This window comes from Sinocyclocheilus grahami, unplaced genomic scaffold (genome assembly GCF_001515645.1).
Source record: "Sinocyclocheilus grahami isolate Dianchi unplaced genomic scaffold, SAMN03320097.WGS_v1.1 scaffold18.1, whole genome shotgun sequence".
In the NCBI taxonomy this organism is placed as follows: domain Eukaryota; kingdom Metazoa; phylum Chordata; class Actinopteri; order Cypriniformes; family Cyprinidae; genus Sinocyclocheilus; species Sinocyclocheilus grahami.
Genome location: NW_015505197.1, coordinates 2712187 through 2731375, shown reverse-complemented (window position 1 = coordinate 2731375; position 19189 = coordinate 2712187). Strand labels below are relative to the sequence as shown.

General features: G+C 35.7%; 2 protein-coding genes across 2 annotated transcripts in view; both read left to right on the top strand.

Moving 5' to 3' along the window:
* Positions 1-4429, top strand: part of LOC107553544 (multiple inositol polyphosphate phosphatase 1-like) — a 13557-nt gene extending 9128 nt beyond the window's left edge. The window contains exon 4 of the mRNA XM_016235814.1: positions 3618-4429. Within this exon, the coding sequence (XP_016091300.1) occupies positions 3618-3978 (361 nt within the window). The 3' untranslated portion in view covers positions 3979-4429. The remainder of the gene's footprint in view (positions 1-3617) is intronic.
* Positions 4430-5173: 744 nt separating this feature from the next.
* On the top strand, positions 5174-18048 carry LOC107553500 (bifunctional 3'-phosphoadenosine 5'-phosphosulfate synthase 2-like). Its single transcript, XM_016235749.1, has 12 exons — positions 5174-5419; positions 9615-9729; positions 10250-10485; positions 10782-10920; positions 11037-11155; positions 13082-13195; positions 13504-13615; positions 14255-14460; positions 14802-14937; positions 15572-15840; positions 16499-16728; positions 17777-18048. The coding sequence occupies exons 1-12, from the start codon at positions 5393-5395 to the stop codon at positions 17916-17918; spliced, it is 1845 nt and encodes a 614-aa protein (XP_016091235.1). The 5' UTR covers positions 5174-5392; the 3' UTR covers positions 17919-18048.
* Positions 18049-19189: the final 1141 nt, after the last annotated feature.

The following is a 19189-nucleotide window of genomic DNA, read 5'->3' as shown; positions in this document are numbered from 1 at the left end:
ATATAATTATCTTGTGCAATAACCAGTAATCCTCCTATTCATCATTCTGTTGGGTCTGAATTTCATACTGAAAATTAAGCAAACATGGGTGTGGGGGAGATGTGTGTCATAAAACTAGATGGTTGAGGGTATCCACAAATAAGTATACGTGATCTTATATTTACAACTACATGTATGCATTTGGCCTTTCATTCATTTGAGAATATTCATTGACTCATTTACTTCATGTAACTTTATTTACTGAGATACTTTTGCCATACTTCTGAATGTATGACACTGTAAATTTCAGTCATACTATCAAATTGTTCATACTTATATCTTGCTTTTTTTTTTTAGCTTGAAAGCTTGTAGTCATTATTTGGTTTCCCAGCATTGAAAAGAGCAGCTTGAAGATTGTGCTAAAATCCTCCTTTTGTGTTTTTGACGGTTGAACGACTGTCATACAGGTTTAGAACATCACGACGATGTGTCAGACTCTGTTCCTTGTTTTGAGTGTTTTTTGCTCCCCTTGTGCCTTCCTTGCCCTTATTTGGTCCTTCCTGTTCCTGTCCCTGTTTCCAGGTATTCCTTCTTATTAGTTATCCTCCTCACCTGTCTGCCCCTCGTTATCTACCCTATTTGAGTTCTAGCCCGTTCTGTTCTTCTACGTCCGGAATTGGATGTTATTAAAATCTATATGTTTGAATTCCACTCCTCGTCTCCTCACTCCTTTGTCTCCGTACTCCTCACAGTAGCGCAACGTGACACGATGAGTATATGATGGATCGTTCAAATGAAGTAATTTAGTCAACTCTATCCATTTCCAGAAATCCAACCAAACATGTTTTGCATTCGGTTCTTGATGTTTATCTGGCTGTTTTTTCTTATTGATGCTCATGAGTCATTGATACGTCCCCTAGTGGTGTGGCGGTCTAGGGAAATAGCGGAACGCACATAAAGGCCACTCAGATGAACACCCCTAACTAAATAAATCTTAAAGTAGCTCACTGTAAAAACTCACTGCTTGACATCAGAATTAAGTTATTGCAATATTAGATCAAGCGAGTATATTCTTCAGCTGTTTATGTTTGACCAAACAAGCCCATTTGAGACATCCTATCCGTGACAATCAAGCAAGCTTTCAGCCTAGACATCTCTAAGTATCACTTTACAGTTGTGTATTGAAGAATTCTGTTTGCAGATGTTTTTGTAAAAAGAAAAAATTTAAAGCAGTCATATGTTATATTTTGTTGGACAACATTACAAATGATCCTCAACTGTTAAGATTGTTTTTAAACAATCAGAAGTCTCAATGTACATTAAGGTGTGATTCACTTAGAGTGTGTTTTTGGGCAGTGAAATGGACATACTATATACACAGAAAAAAAATGTGTTCACTAAAAGTTAAACTACTTTTACTTTAGCGTCATGTTTGTAAAATGCTGTGTCATGCACAAGTTGCAAGACACAAGCACAACGGTCAAACACGTCTGTCTAGTGTATATTTAAATAGTGTTTGCTAAAACTCTTCATAATACTACTTTGTGCTGACATCACCACTAACAAATCTACCTCCCTCTGGTCAGCATATTTGCAGTGACAGTTTTTGTTTATTTAGCATTCATCAGTTTTTAATTGGCTTTGCCAAATGTCTAAGAGGTAATAACTTTGACCTACACATTCAGAAAATGCTGCACAGGCCCATTTATGATGAATGTGTTTTATGAATGACTGCACAGCAGGAAGTGTTTATTGCTGGTTCTCTTGTGCAGTACGTTTAGTATTAGTGGTGAATTCCCTTTTCACACTCCCTTTGTGTTTGTTTCATTGTTGTCAGTATAAGGCCATTGATGTGTATATAGATATTTTTCTCTTTTTTCTTTTCAAAGATCACCTCAGGTTCAAAGGTTATGGAGCACTCCTCCACAATCAGTGGTGGAGGGAGAAACCCACAGTGACGTATAAGTACCTAGACACACACTAATGTCATCTGAAAAATCCAAACAGTGATTTGTAATTCAAGTCCTCTGGGCTTTGTAACACCAAATGCGCTGTGAGATAACTCTGAATTAAACTTTAAGGACATGCATTCAGAACTGTTTAAGGTAGATAATGTAGAGTATTGCATTTTTGTTTGTTTTTGTGGCAAGATTAACCCTTGTTTTAGGTTGTATGTCAGTTTGACGTATTTCAATTTTTAGAGTTGTCTGTAATTTTAGGTAAATCATGGTTTTCTCCTTGACATTTTGTGACTTTTCTCATTTAGGGTCATGATAATGCCTGTAAAGTGTCGACACACTGACCTGTTGTGAAATATGCATACAAAATTTATATTATAATTATTATGTTTGCGGTCAATTTGACCCGCATACTTACATGGTTAAAGGCAGCTGCACAGACTTGAAATAAGTTTCTCAACTACCCTCAGAGTCTATTTCTATTTACATTTATGCATGTTGCAGACACTTTTATTGAAAGAAACTTGACTGCATTGAAAGCATACATTTTTTATTAGTTCATGCATGTTCAGTTTGCTGAGAATCGAACCCATGACCTTGGCAGTACAAACAACATGCTCTACTGTTTGAACTTCAGTAAAGCATGCAGAAGAAGTGTTGTTCCACACTTCTTTTTTAAATGTTTAAAAATAGTTACAGTACTGTTTATAAAATTCACAGTTTATGAAAACAAAATATTTATTTTTTGTAATGTGTGAGGACTAATAATATTAAATGTTTATTGATTTTATCTGATTCTTTTCTATTTTTCATAAAGTGATTTTTGATTAATTGTATTGAATCCAATTGCAGTCAGTTTATCCCCAACAATAACGATAAATACCCATTTTTTAAAAGGGTTAGTTCACCCAAAAATGAAAATTCTGTCATTAATTACTCACCCTCATGTCGTTCTAAACCGGTAAGACCTCTGTTCATCTTCGGAACACAAATTAAGATATTTTTGATGAATTCTGAGAGCTCTCTGACCCTCCCATAGACAGCAATGTAATTACCACGATCAAGGTCCAGAAACGTAGCAAGGAGATCGGTAAAATAATCCATGTGACATCAGGGGTTCAACTGTAATTTTACGAAGCTACGAGAATACTTTTTGCATGCAAAGAAAACAAAAATAACGACTTTATTCAACAATGTCTCCTACGCGTCACCCTGGTGCTATTTTGGAGAATATCCACTGAACGCAAACAGCGTGAGCTATTCTGTGTCGCGTGACGCAGCTGACACAGAATGGCTTACGCTGTTTACCAGGGGGTTATTTTTACGTTATTTTTGCGTACAAAAAGTATTCTCGTAATGTCGTAAAATTATAGTTGAACCCCTGAAGTCACATGGATAATTTTACCGATCTCCTTGCTACGTTTCTGGACCTTGATCGTGGTAATTACACTGCTGTCTATGGGAGGGTCAGCGAACTCTCCAAATTCATCAAAAATATATTAATTTCTGTTCCGAAGATGAATGGAGGTCCTCCCAATTTAGAATGACATGAGGGTGAGTAATTAATGACAGAATTTTCATTTATGGGTGAACTAACCCTTTAACCTAATACAGGGGTTCAAGGTGTTCTCTCTTTTCTGTTTAATTCTGTATTATTGTTGGTTACTGTCTCTTTCTCAGCTCAGATGGTGTTCTATCGGAGGCTGTGACAGTGCAGGTCGGCCATGCTGAGACGCTGTTACCCCTCCTCACCCTGCTGGATCTGTTCAAGGATGACATCCCTCTCAGCTCAACTAACTTTGCAACCCAGAAGAACAGAATATTTAGAAGTGGGAACATTGTGCCATACGCTGCCAACCTGCTGGTAGTGCTGTATAAATGCCCAGAGGGGATTAGAATGGGTGCGCGACTCAATGAGAAATCTTTGACCTTGCCTGGACTCGCCGACCCCGTCCCAATGTATGAGGATGTGAAGAAACGCTACCGTGCTCTGCTGGAGGGTTGTGACCAAGAGACTGTGTGTAAAATGAACAATTCCTGAACATAAAAGTACAACACATCACAAAGGCCAGCTGACTTGACATTTTCATAGAAGCAACAACCAGCATAAAAAGTTTAAATAGGTTATACAACATTTTATTGTTGATAGAACAGTAAATGAAAGAAAATATTTGTACATATTAATTATATACAGTATATCCAAATATGACCCCACAGTATTACTTTCTAATGTTATGGACCTGTAAGAGACCTCAAATTCCAGAGCTGACAAATCAGCTCTGACCAACCATCCAATCAAATAACTATATTTGACATTTCACACATACTGTATTTCTAAGCAATGAACTTTTGACTGTACTTTGATTACATGACTAAATCAGGATAAAATACATGAATTGTAAATTGCTGGTTTTGGTAGAGAGTCCTGAGGCCTCTGTCGCTTACTTATACAGTATTTATGTTAATGTTTTAGTCAGTTATATATATATATATATATATATATATATACAGTATATATAAAATATATTCAGACCAAAGATTATTTTATATATCCAATATCTAATATAATTCTATTCAAAGACTGTGTGTGTGTGTATGTATGTAAAAACATTTCAAATTCAGCAAATTTAATTTCCATGCAATCTTGTTCTTACGAAATGAATAATAAAATGTGACTATGCTTTTTTTTGTAGTTATGCTCTAAAATATCTAGACTAGAATTACTCCGTGAATTCTGTTTTTATTTTTTTTACCGTTAATCAGGAAGGGCTGGAAAGGTCATGGAAAGTCCTTGGACAAAAGGTGTGGGAACCTTGAAATTATTTTATATGTTGTATGATTTGTCAGTTTGTTACATAAGTACAATAAACTGTACCTTAGGAGCAAACTTGATTCCAAGTTGAAAGTTTCTTATGATAGATAGATAGATAGATAGATAGATAGATAGATAGATAGATAGATAGATAGATAGATAGGAATTGTCATTTTATTTTTCATAATACAAAAAGGTTTTTTAGGTAGTTGAAGGCAATTTGAAAATAGAAAATCATAGACCGAAATTCCCTTCGAGTCGACTCGTTGAAAAGTCGTTAAATCATTTGTACTCTGCCCAAAAAGTCATTTTAATTTTACACATGAATGCAGAACAAGGGGTTCTTTTTCTCTTCACATCCTTCTCCCCGCCCCCTTCTATCCCGTAGCTCATGATCCCTCCTGCTCCTCAGTGCAGTCTCACACCGGTACACTGCTCTCCATTCAGCCGTATGCAGATTGCGGGAGCCGGGAGGTTGGACGAGGGCAGGGCCGTTAGAATGTGACGTGTCTCGCGACACTCTTAAAAACACTTCTCTTTCCGCGTCTCCACAAACTACCTGCAAGAAGTTCACCTGCGAGTTGATTCTGGCCCGCCTCCGAGCGAAGGTCCAATCCCGAGCGCACTTCACTACCGGAGCGAGATGCCTGGGAATGCAACACCCAAACCGGTGAGATTAGACCGAAAGCCCGTAGCAAAACTTCTCTGTAGTGGATTGCTTATTTTGTCAGGGCTGTATTTTCTTCTTTGGCGGTCCTCAGGCATTCGGTGTGTTTTGCAGGGGACGTCTGAGATGCACGGACATGGAAATGTCAGCTAACTTTTTTCATGTTAAATAACTGCCTGCGATCATTTGGGAAGATATTGGGCAAGCGCTCTGCTGCATAGGCTACTGGCGTTAAAAAACATCATTCAATGTATAGGTTATAACACTGAAATAAGAGAACTAATTAAAAAGATAATTAATAAAATAATCATGAATACTAAACAGAAATGTGACTCGTTTTCACACGTTTTGACTACTTCTACTACTCTGTTGAACTTTATTGACATTATAGTTCACTGAATACACGTTGTCCTTGGTGCTCAGTTGTCACAATGGAAACCTGCCATTAAACATGCCTTGTAAATAAATGTAAAGAATTGTAAACATTTTTCATCAATTGTTATTTGCATTCCTTTATAACCGTTTTAATTATGAAGTAATGCAAAGAACAATTAATGAAAACTGTAAAATGTAATACTGAACAAAATAACGGTTTGATATTTCTGTATTGGTACTGAAATTAGTACATTGAGCTATACGTACAGTGGTGTGAAAAAGTGTTGGCCCCCTTCCTGATATCTTATTTTTTTGCATGTTTGTCACACTTTAATGTTTCAGATCATCAAACAAATTTAAATATTACACAAAGATAATGCAAGTAAATACAAAATGCAATTTTTAAAAGATGATTTCATTTATTAAGGGAAAAAAGCTGTCCAAACTTACGTGGCCCTACGTGAAAAAGTAATTGCCCCCTAAATCTAAAAAATGCAAACAGTACAATTTTGTGTTTGTACAATAAACAGGTGTGTGTGCGCGTGTGCGTGTGATCAGGAAGACTTGTATCTGGCTTATTCGGTTCTCGAATATTATACCCATCTAACTTATGCAATACAGTGGAATACTGCAATAGGTTTAGTATACCACCCTAACCTATTAGTCAAACATTATTTTATTTTATTTATTTATTATTTATTTATTATTATACCTCATTGGGGGCTGAGCCCCCCTAAAATGAAAATCGTAGAATCTCCCTTCAAACAAAGTCACAGCAGAACTGTTTTGCATTTGAGTAACACACGACTATGTTTCCTTACTGAATCAATAAGCTGTTTGAACGAACTGGTTGAATGAATGACTCAATGACTCAGTGATTTGCTGCCACCTACTGGCGATTTTATGTTTATATTTAAAGTATATTTGCCACCCCCCCCCCCCCCCCCCCAATATCACTATTGAACATTTTGTTTTTAAAACATCAAAACATTATTTATGCATTTGTAACTGCAGGTTAACTGCATTCATGTCCTGCATTATTACACAGTCTGTGTGAATGCATCTAAATGCATCAGATTCTGTGCAACCTCTGCATTGCAAACAAATTTTGTTGATACTGATTATATTTGTTTGGTAGCCCTATGTCTTACTATTTGAATTGACTGATTAAACCTAAGAATTTGTCACAAAAGAGGATGCATTTAATTGGGTTTGAAAAAACTGCCTAATAAAGGTAAAAATGCACATAAAAGGTAAAAATCAATGTAAACTTATTGGAAAAGTTCATTTATGTTACTCTTGCAAACTAACCTCCTCACAGAATATGAGCACAATAACACTCTCACAATAACATGCCAAAATACCAGCACAATAACACGCTCAACAATATATCATCTAATTATCATTATTTATAAAATTCCAGAAAATATTCAAATATCATTTTGTGTCATTATCGCACACCCCTAATATATATAAGAATACTTGAATACATTTTATTTTTGTAATGTTTGGAAATATACCACGTTTACATCTCTAAAAAAATATTTTTAAAATATGCTTGCAGTATTACTGTTGTTTTAAAGTTAATGTCAGTTAATCCGAGTCATGAATCAGAGTTCAGTTAGTCACAATGCACTTGAGGAAAAGTATTACACTTGGTTGTTTGGGTGTTTTCGTGCATGCAAGCTGCATTCCTTTATATTGAGTTTATAAACCTTCAGATAAATGTTTAAGTTTATATTAAAATTTATGTAAAAAGTCCTTCTCAGAGATAAGAGTAAAACACCTGGGAGTTTTTTTTCCTAATACATTTTCAATAGATTTTTAAAATACAATTTTAACATTTTAGAAATCACTTCAAATGATAACTAAATTAATAACACTACCCTGAAGTACTGTGATTTCAGTGATAAATCAGCAGGAATCAAGCTTCTAAAATGGCTGCATTCTCTGTCACATATTACTCAAAAGGACACAGAAGCCTCTCTACATTCCTTTTCGTTATGGATAGCCAGAAAAACAAAATCTTCCTACAAAGACATTACAAGATTTTTCGACACAGATCTGTTGTCTTAGAAAACACTGAAATATGACACCTGCAGCCAGTAAGACGTGTACTGGGCGTACAAAGATTCAGAGTCTGTTAGACTCTGTTCAGAGGTCCGAGTTTATTTAGTTGATTTAATGCCAGTCATTCATATATTCAGGCTGTGATCTTTGACATCTACACTTTTCATTCATAAAAGGCTATACTGGCACGGTATGCCTGGTTTAACAGAGAAAATAAAAGGGGAAAAGCATGTATTTAAGAGAGGTGCTCTGTCAGTAGGATTCACTGGAAGTCAGTAATGAATGAATCTATTTGTTTTTCCAAGCACTCTACAAGTAAATTTGAGACTGGGTGAAAAGGCTGTGTGTGAGTGTGTAGCTAATTCATGTCATTGACTGAGTTGTAAATGCATGATTTATCCCTTTTTTTTTATCTGACGCATAACAGCCAGCAAGAATTTCATATCTAACCCTGTGTAAGGGTGTGTGTCCTGTCCAAAGTTGATGCATTCCTAGTTAATGAATATAATGGTCTGTTTATAAAGTAGCGGTTTTCCTGCAGCTCATGTTGCACAAACCCAGTATTTTTTCCACCTTGGTTCTCAGTGAGGAGCTCTGCAGGGAACTGAGGCTGAGGCAATAAAGCATATGAGTGTGTGTGAGAGCAAGAGAGATGTGAATTAGCAACATTTTTACAGCTACAACGGTTGTACATTGACCACATTGCATTAATGACCCCCAGTCTGAGACCAATAGCTGTAACACACAGTTATATTAAGTACTTATTTCTTCATCCTTTCTTAAATTTCATAGAATGAAAGTTAATTCTTTACAGCACACTGTGGATTTCCCAAACCAGGAAAAGAGAAGTAAAGTCATTTGCATATGATTGGATTTATATCTGTTTCATCTTTGTGAATACTAAAGACATATTGGAAAAATTGTGTCCTTTGCTTTGATTTCTTCCCCCCACACAAATACCATTCAAAATTTTGGGGTTGGTGAGATGTTTTTGAAAGAAGTATCTTATGTTCACCAAGGCTGCATTTATTTGATACAAAAATACAGTAAAACAGCAGTTTTACATAATTACAGTTTAAAATAGTTACTTTCTATTTTTATATATTTCAAAATGTAATTTCTTCCTGTGATGGGAGCTGAATTCAGAAATCATTCTAATATATTGATTTGGTGCTCAAGATATACAGTTCTTATCAATTTTGAAAACCGTTAATATTTAATATTTTTGTGGAAACCATGCTAATTTTTTTTCAAGATTTTTTGATGAATAGAAAGTTAAAAAGAACAGCATTTATATGAAATAGAAATCCTCTGTAAAATTATGATTCATTCTTGATAAATAAAAGTGTTCATTTCTTCCTTAAAAAAAATCAAGGAAACAGATTCTCGTGAAAGCTTCAGCCTGGAAGCAGTTGCTATTAAATACCAGAACTGAACAGCTTCTAAAACACTGTAAAAAAGGCATTAAAAATTTGCATTGAAATTGTTAGCATTTTTTTATTTTTTTTAAATATATATTTATTCCTTAAAGGTGTACAATAATCATTAATGGAACCACAAAAAAAAACTTCCTTGATATCAATGTGCAAAAGTGTCTACCAAAGGCGTAAAGTTGAAAATGTAAATGGAGTATCAAAATGTAAATGGAGTATCAAAGCTCATTGTGTATTCATGTGCTTAGATATATACAATTCTAATACTACACTAAAATTTGCTCTAAACGTTGGTATGTACTATGCATGTGTGTTTGTAGGTTCTGCAAAAGTCCACTAATGTGGTTTACCAGGCCCATCATGTCAGCCGCAGCAAGAGAGGGCAGGTCGTGGGAACCAGAAGAGGTTTCAGAGGATGTACAGTCTGGCTCACAGGTAATGCATGGACACACACACACACACAAACAACTGTTAAAATAAACACACAAACCACAACCAGCAAATTTGAATAAAGAAATCCAAAACATGCATCTGTTTAAAAACAGCAATGACACAAGATGTCAGGCTAGGCAGATCTCGGGAAATCATTTCACAAACCTGTGACACCTGCAAAGCTGGTCTGAACTTGAAACCCCATGCGCTGACTATAAAGTTTTTCAGCACACTGGGATTTTCAATACAGATTTTTGTCTTCTGTACCTCCACTACCCCCTCAGTGTGGCTCAAGTTTCACTTCATGAACATGAACCAGAAACATGTTCCTTGTTCCTGATAACAACTTGCACACATTTTTTGTTTTCTTTACTTGAAAAGAAAGTGAAAAAATTCATGATTATCATGATCATGAATTAATCACAATTAGTCATTTTTCCTAAATTTTAAACAGCAGTGTAGTTTAACAAAGCCAAATCAAATTATATCCAAGTGTAAGGAATTACATTGTGTGTGTACACAGGTCTGTCAGGGGCTGGTAAGACAACGGTGGGATTCGCTTTAGAGGAGTATCTGATCTCTCACGCCATTCCCTGCTACTCTTTGGATGGTGATAACATCCGTCACGGCCTGAATAAGAACCTCGGCTTTACTTCTGTGGATCGAGAGGAGAATATTCGCCGTATTGCTGAAGTGGCCAAACTGTTTGCAGATGCTGGGCTTGTTTGCATTACAAGTTTCATCTCACCGTTTACCAAAGTGAGCTAACAACCCAACGATTGGGATTGTTTTATCACTAATACTGTGAAACTGGTTAAATCAGGTTTTAAATCAAAGTCACAAGACTAGGAACACAACATTATCAGGAGGTTTTAAACCCACTGCAGAATTCATTTTAGCAGATTCTGATGTTCAAAGTGACATAAAATAACCAAAGCAGACAAATGAATATGTAAACACACGGAGAAACAAACACTGTGTTTTAATTTTCTTTAACCATTTCTAATAAAAAATGTTCTCTAAAATACATAATGCTCAACATCTTGCCTCTGCAGGACCGTGAGGAGGCCCGGACGATCCATGAGAAAGCAGGTTTGCCATTTTTTGAGGTGTTTGTGAACGCTTCTCTGCAGGTGTGCGAGAGCAGAGATGTTAAAGGACTCTACAAAAAAGCAAGAGCAGGAGAGATTAAAGGTAATATAAAAAAAAACAGAGAAACTTTAAAACTGGGCAGTTCCAAAAAGTAAGTAAAAAAACAAATTTTTTTTACAAACAAAACATTTATTTGCCTTCCTTCATTTCTCACTCAGGCTTCACCGGTATAGATTCAGAGTATGAGTGTCCAGATGCTCCTGAGCTGATTCTGAAGACCGGAGAGCTCACAGTGAACGAATGCATTCAGCAGCTGGTAGACCTTTTGAAGGAGCAGGTTAGTCAGGAGCTGAACACAGGCTTAAAGGGGTCCTATTATGCTTTTTTACAAAGTCTTGATTTTGTTTTGGGGGTGTACTTGAACAGGCTCTCATACTAGGTTGTTCGAAAAACACATTAATTTTCACATATTTTACATTGTTACAACACCTCTCTCCCCAGTCTGGCATGAACGGCTCGAATAGTTCCTGTATCAAATGAAGGCCCGCCTTCTGAAATACGAAATGTGCTGTGATTGGTTAGCTGGGCCAGTGTGTGTTGTGATTGGCAGCACTGGGAAATGTCATGTCCCTTACCATAAGCGCCTACAAGCTTCAGTGTAAATACTGATCAAATCAATTTAAGTGCGATTTAAACCTGGATGATTGTAACCACTCTAAGTTCGTCTGCCTTGGGAAAGCTAGCGTGTCTCCGACATAATGATAACACTCGTTGCCTTCTCTAGTGCAGCTCAACCAGGTCTCGTCCCATTCGTCGATCTTTGTGATATCACAAATTCTGGAAAATATGCGTAGTAGTTCAAACGAGTCGTTCGTTGTAGTTTTTGAAAAGTGATTTCTGTTAAATAAAATATCTCCTTTTAAATTGGACTTTGAGCTTTGTAACTTTGCAGATCATTTTTATGCTCAAACAGCAACATTACAGACTAACTAAAGTTGAAAACGTGAACAAGCATAATAGCACCCCTTTAAGAATACCTTTCATCTGCTATTTCCCGATTGGTGCTTGTACCTTTATCTTTGGAGTACCTCATGGTCAGAAGTCCATAGTTGAAACCAGTATAACCACCTGCAAGCCTCTGTCAACATATCTGTCTGAAGGGCACAACATTAGTAGATAGGGCAGGATATTTTACTCCAATGCACTTGTGGTAAAAATGAATCCGTTCTTCCTTAAAGGAATAGTTCTCCCAAAAATAAAATTATGTCATTACTTGCTCACCCTCATGTCGTTCTAAACCTATGGTGTGGTCATTTTCTTCTGTGGAACACAAAAATACACTACCGTTCAAAAGTTTGGGGTCAGAATTTTTTTCTATTTAAGAACTTAATACTTGTATTCTATTCAGCAAAGATTTATTAAGCTGATCAAAATTGACAGACATAATAAATTGACAGACATACTGCAATAAAAAAAGAGTTACAGACAACAATTTCTATTTAGCAAAAATTCTGAAAAAACATGTTAATAATTAGCATATTAAGCAGCAGAACTGTGGTTGATAATAATAAGAAATGTTTTTTGATCACCAAATCAGCTTATTAGAATAATTTCTGAAAGATCATGTGACACTGAAGACTATATAATGGCAGCTGAACATTTAGCTTTGCATCACAGGAATAAATTACATTTTAAAATATATGAAAATACAAATATATGAAAATAGTTATTTTAAATTATAATTATATTTCACAATATTACTGATTTTACTGTATTTTTTCTTTAAAAATGCAGCCTTGAGACTTTCAAAAACATTTCAAAATCATAACGACTCCAGACTTTTGAACACTACTGTAAATTAAGAATCTTTTCGATACAATAAGTTTATAATTTACGCAAGAGTTGTGCACCATAAAATAGTGTATAGCTTGTGAGTTACAGTCCAAGTCTTCTGAAGCCATGTTGATAACTAAAAAATAATCCATGCAGTTTTTCCACTTAAAATCTTCACCTTCCCATTAAACACAATAAAAAATATTTTTGTAAAAATATTTAGTTAATTTTAATTACCTGGGTTTATTCACATCAAGGAAGTTACATATACTATAACTGAACAAACCTGACAACATTGCAATTACAGCAATGAAAGTCATTTTTACGGGCAGATCAGATAAAAATAGCTCCTAATGGTAACAACTGCACATGCCATTAGATGGAAAATACAGTATATTCATTCAACCCTTTGATGATTTCTCTTTCTTAGAGCATCGTTCCCAGTGGAGTTGTAGAGGAGATTAATGAACTCTTTGTGCCTGAAAACAACCTCAAGCTGGCACAGACAGACGCCAGCACCCTGCCCTCTATCAGCATCACCAAGGTAGTAGCATTCGTCCTCAAGGCAAGGGATCAATCATGTTCATAAATATGACTGAATTATTCGCAAGATGACACACAACTGCTTTATCAGCCCAAGAACAGTGTGCTGTTCCCTAATTTAAAATGCAAATTTATTCCAGAAACCACAACAATAACGATTTGAATGCTGTTCCTAAAAGTAACTCACACCTATTATTCCATGATGTTATATAATTCTACAGGCAATTAATACAAACAGGCTTTTAGAAGAATACAATATTAGCTAACTGTTCTGTTTGTAAACACAGCTCTCTGTATTTGTGTGTGCAGTTGGACTTACAATGGGTGCAGGTGTTGGCTGAAGGATGGGCTAGTCCTCTGAAGGGCTTCATGAGGGAGAGAGAATACCTACAAGTCATTCACTTCAACACCCTACTGGATGGTAACATACAAGCACACACATTTAAAACCAGAGGTGAAACGTTTTAGCCATCGCCAGTCTCTTGTTGCGGTACTAAACACCTCCCTCCATTTTCCTCCATTTAATAGCACAACTCATTTTTATTCTGTAGTACACACAGCAATCAGACTTAGTTGGGTTAATTGTCTTCATGCTGGCAATGGTACTTATACCAGCAGCAGAAGGCTGATATAAGCTTTGCACTGTTATTTAGAAGATGTTTCATGCATAAAATAGCAGTTGCCAGAGCTGAAGCTGCTTTCAGGACACAGAATGATGCAATGATCTGGCTTCCTGTGAAATTCTCATGCTTTGTTTGGTTTAATTGGGTTGGACAGCGAACACTGGTCAGGGGAGGAGGCTGTATATTTTAATAGTAGTTGCAATTGCATGCAAGCAAATAACATTCAAAGTGTACTAATATACATTGTTAGTGGCATTTAGCGGAGCAGGCAGCTATTGATGCATATCGAATTTAGATGTTATGTGTTAAGGGGTATTTGGGTAGGTTTTTTTTCTAGAATTAAAAAAAATAAATTCAATAATAAATAGTTTCTGTGATTTTAGTCATCTCTTTAAAATTATTTCTATGCAGATTAACTTACCTATTTTTAAATACAGGTGGTACCATCAACCTCTCAGTACCCATTGTCCTTCCTGTTGCCACTGAGATTAAAGAACGTCTACAAGGCAGCATGGCTGTGGCTCTGGAGTACCAGGGAAAACGTGTCGCCATCTTACGCAACCCAGAGTTCTTTGAGCATCGAAAAGAAGAGCGATGTGCTCGCCAATGGGGGATAACCTGCCCCAAACACCCTTATATAAAGGTATGAATTTGCCAAATACCTTGAGAATCAATGTATAACAAACCATCAAAGTATTGAGGGAAACTTTCTCTAAACTTTCTTTCTATTAAGTCTCAGCTTAATACAGTTAAATTAATAGTATACCAGAAAAGAGGGCTCAGAAACAGCAGAAAATTGTCTTTTAAATAATTAAAATAAAAAAAGGATTTCTAACTGAAATTCATAATATATATATATACTATATATATATATATATATATATATATATATATATTTATATAAATACAGCTGTTGCAATGGTTGATTGTTTTAACTGACAAATGCACACTAAATACATGCTTTAACTGCTCACCTGTGAACAGATGGTTTTGGAAAGCGGTGATTGGCTGGCAGGAGGTGAGCTAGAGGTATTGGAGCGAATCAGATGGAATGATGGGCTGGATCAGTACCGTCTCACTCCACGGGAGCTGAAGCAGAAATTTAAAGAGATGAAAGCAGGTAAAAGCAAATGGGTTAAAGAGAATAGGTTAAGAGTTAACAAGTAACTACGTTTACAGAATGATCTTCTGAAGACACTTTAAACTTAATTAGGGTTTGCAGTACCCATGCATCTCCAATGAAAATCGCTGTCATTCTAGATCTAGGATGTGATTTTGTAAAACCATGTGGCCAAACAGGTTCTTGGTGGCAAAAAAAATGGCAGCAAGATATTGCATCGAGGGTGTTGGCTGTATATGAATCAAGGAATCCAAACCACTCATGTAGGGCACAATGTTAAAAATGTAATAATAATAAAATTGGGCTTTTAAACCCACATTTAAAAAAAACACACAATTGACACTTTTTTGGCTTGAAAAATCATGTGGATTGCAGCAAAAAGACTATTAGATATGGTGTGGCTAAAAGAAGTCACATGTTTACCACATGTCAAGTATTCATTGGCTGGTGTCAATTTGAAAAAGTCAAATAAGAAATCAAAGTTGTTAATATGATACCCCACATGAGTGTCTTGGATTTCTGGCTTTGTAGGTCCTTAGCTCCCTCTTGAAAAAAGTATGATATTCTGGATTTCACCATGGTTATGTAACAACTAATTAAAGCACTGGAATTGACAATTCCTTTATTTTCCCAGATGCATTGTTTGCTTTTCAGCTCAGGAACCCGGTGCACAATGGTCATGCCCTGCTTATGACCGACACGCGTCGACGATTGGAGGAACGTGGGTATCGAAGGCCAGTGCTACTTTTGCATCCTTTGGGTGGCTGGACCAAAGATGATGACGTGCCTCTGGATTGGAGGATGAAACAACATGCAGCCGTGCTGGAGGATGGCATTCTAGACCCACAATCCACCATTGTGGCCATCTTTCCCTCCCCTATGATGTACGCTGGGCCTACAGAGGTATGAAGACAGTTGTCTTTCACATACACATAGGAAAATGAAATACTAAATAGCAATAATTTTTAAGCACTTTATAGTTCACCGTTCAAAGTTTTGGGATAAACATTTTTTTTGAAAGAAATTATTATTTTTATTCAGCAAGGATGCATTAAATTGATCAAAAGTGACACTGAAGGCCATTATAATGTTATTATAAACAAAATATTTTTATTTCAAATTAATGCTGTTCTTTTGAATTTTTTATTTATCAAAGAATCAGAAAAAAACTATAAATTTTCACAAAAAGAATAGGCAGCACAACTGCTTTCAACATTTGATAACAATAAGAAATGTTTTTTTGAGCAACAAATCAGCATATTAGAATGATTTCTGAAGGATCGTGTGACACAAAGCCTGGAGTAATGCCATCACAGGAATACATTTTTTAAATTGTAATTATATCACAATATTATTGTTTTACTGCATTTTTGATCAAATAAATGCTTTCTTGTTTTAAGGATCTTAACAACCCCAAACTTTTGAATGGTAGTGTAAATAAAGTAATATTAGGAATAAGATTTCAGATGTTGCCAAAAATTCCCATGAACTCCTGTCATTTCACCCATAACATATAAGTGCCACCCTTACAAATAGCTAACCTTTTCCATGTGTCTGTCAGGTCCAGTGGCACTGCCGTGCAAGGATGGTATCAGGTTCTAATTTCTACATTGTGGGTCGTGATCCTGCTGGGATGCCCCACCCAGAGTCAAGACAGGACCTGTATGATCCATCTCATGGAGGTAAAGTTCTGTCCATGGCCCCTGGACTCACCTCTGTGGAAATTATCCCCTTCAGAGTGGCTGCATACAATAAGACCAAGAAGGCTATGGACTTCTATGACAAAGACAGGTGAGACTGAATTGCATAAAGTACAGCAGTTTAACAGTATTTAAAATATGTTAAAGCATACTGCTTATAACTCTCTGTTATTGGCATCCAATAAAGTAATAGTGTACTCAAAAAAATGAAAATGAACTGAAAATTGAATGAAAGTTCACAGAACAGATTTAGAAGAAATTAGCATTACATCACTTGCTCACAAATAGATCCTCTGCAGTGTGAGAGTGTCTGTCCAAACAGCTGATAAAAACAGTACAATAATCCTCAAGCAATCCACACAACTCATGATGGGTTTGTTTATTATAAACACACAGCTTTTTGCCTCACAAGACATTATTTGATGGACTGGAGCCATTTGGATTTCTTGTGGATTATTGTGATGTTTTTATCAGCTGTTTGGACTCTCATTCTGACAGCACCAATTCATTGCAGATGACCTTTGGGTGAGCAAGTGATGTAATGCTAAATTTCTCCAAATCTGTTTTCGATGCAAAAACAAACTCATTAAGATCTTGGGTGGCCTGAGGAGTACATTTTCAGCAGATTTAAATTTTTGGGTGAACTATTCCTGTAAGTGGCTATAGCAATGGTTTATGCTACAAACTGACCACATTTACATGCACATAAAAATGTTATCACCAATTGTAGAGAAACATTTAGGAGGAAAGAAAATACAAAATAAATCAAACACATTAAAATAAATAAATGTGATTTAATATACAGACCAGTAAAAACACAGTAAGCAACACTTGACTTATATTTCAATTAATTGTGCTCATCAATTAAATCACTGTGCAAAATTAATAATAATAACAAAAAAGACAGAGCATTTCCAGCATTTGATAAGAAATTAACTTGAAGTGATGAATGTGCATCTCTTAGACTATTTAAAATATGCTGATTCAGGAGAATTCCAATAGCGGTGATGTATGTAAATGTCTTTTACCAATAACCAGGAACTTAAGCAAACCTTATTTGAATGTAAAAGTGGTTACTTAGTGATTCTGAACCATGAAAAGCAGGCTGCTTTTACCTCTCTTTTTTTCAAACAATGCAGACATGCTGATTTTGAGTTCATCTCTGGGACCAAGATGCGCAAACTGGCCCGCAGTGGAGAGAATCCTCCAGATGGCTTCATGGCCCCTAAAGCCTGGAAGGTCCTCACAGAGTATTACACTTCTCTACAGAAAGATGAGTGATGGCACATACAAGAAGTTCCAACAAACAGAAAACCTCAGATCACAGTGCACATGGTCCACATTGAGAATGACTCAGCACAATAAACTACATCGAGGCATTGAAAAATTAAGGCATATACTTACAACAAGCTGGTAGCAAAGGAGGTCAAGATTTCCTGTGAAGAATTATTTTACTACAGAATTGTTTTTAACTGGAAATATGAACATGTTTTTTTCAACTGTGAAATTTAAACTGATGTGCCTTGATTAACAGATTGTCAATCCCAAAGAGATTATGAGATCTTGTTCTTGAACTGTATTTAGAAACATGTCTTGTAAACTTTAGAAAGCACTTAAAAGAAAAAGTACATCAATTGTAATCTAAATGAAGCAAGTACTGTACTGTTAAAAAGTTTGGGGTCGATAAGATTTTTACACGTAAATGTAATTTATTCCTGTGATGGCAAAGCTGAATTTTCAGTAGCCATCGCATTAGTCTTCAGTCTCACGTGATCCATAAGAAATCATTGTAATATGCTGATTTGGTGCTCAAGAAACATTTCTTATTATGATAAATGCTGAAAACAGTTGTACTGATTAATATTTTTGTGTAAACTGTGATAATTTTACAATATTCTTTGATGAAATTTTCTGTAACAATATACATTTCTTTTCTGTTAGTTTCGATTAATGTATCTTGCTAAATATATTATTTTCTTTTAAAAAATCTTACTGACCCCAAATTTTTAGTTGACATATATATCAACCAGTGTTCATGCAGCCACAAATGCAGTTAGATTTCACCCTGTAACCATAATAGTTTTGTTTACCATTTTTTTTTATTCATTCAAAGACAATAATGAATAACACTGTTTTATTAAAGATTTAACAGCGAATGCAATATAATGTAATTTGGCTATTCTGTATATCTTATCTCTTTTAATTAAAGCTTTTCACTGTGATAACATAATTGTGATCATGTGGCTGATTTTAGATGTTCACAGTGCATGACTGTATGTACAGCTTGCTTTCTGTTCTCTGAAACAAGGGCAAAAGTTACATTTAACAGATGGATGGAGTAAATGAGTTATGCTGTGCACATCCACATAAATATTGACTCTCTACTGCCATCTTGTGGTCACTAGTGTACAGAACCCACATAGCACCATAGGAAAAACTATGAGGGGGTATTGTACACTGTTCATAATGCACAAAATATTGAAAGAAAATCCTAAATATTGAATTGGGAGTTTATATGAATGTATCTCGCGGTAACCAAGGAAATGCTGTAT

Excerpts from the sequence above, each read along its gene's own strand:
- LOC107553500 (XM_016235749.1), top strand. The coding sequence starts at position 5,393 with ATGCCTGGGAATGCAACACCCAAACCG. Across the intron at positions 10,486-10,781 it reads TCATCTCACCGTTTACCAAA|GACCGTGAGGAGGCCCGGAC; the intron begins GTGAGCTAACAA and ends TTGCCTCTGCAG. Across the intron at positions 13,616-14,254 it reads CTTCAACACCCTACTGGATG|GTGGTACCATCAACCTCTCA; the intron begins GTAACATACAAG and ends TTTTAAATACAG.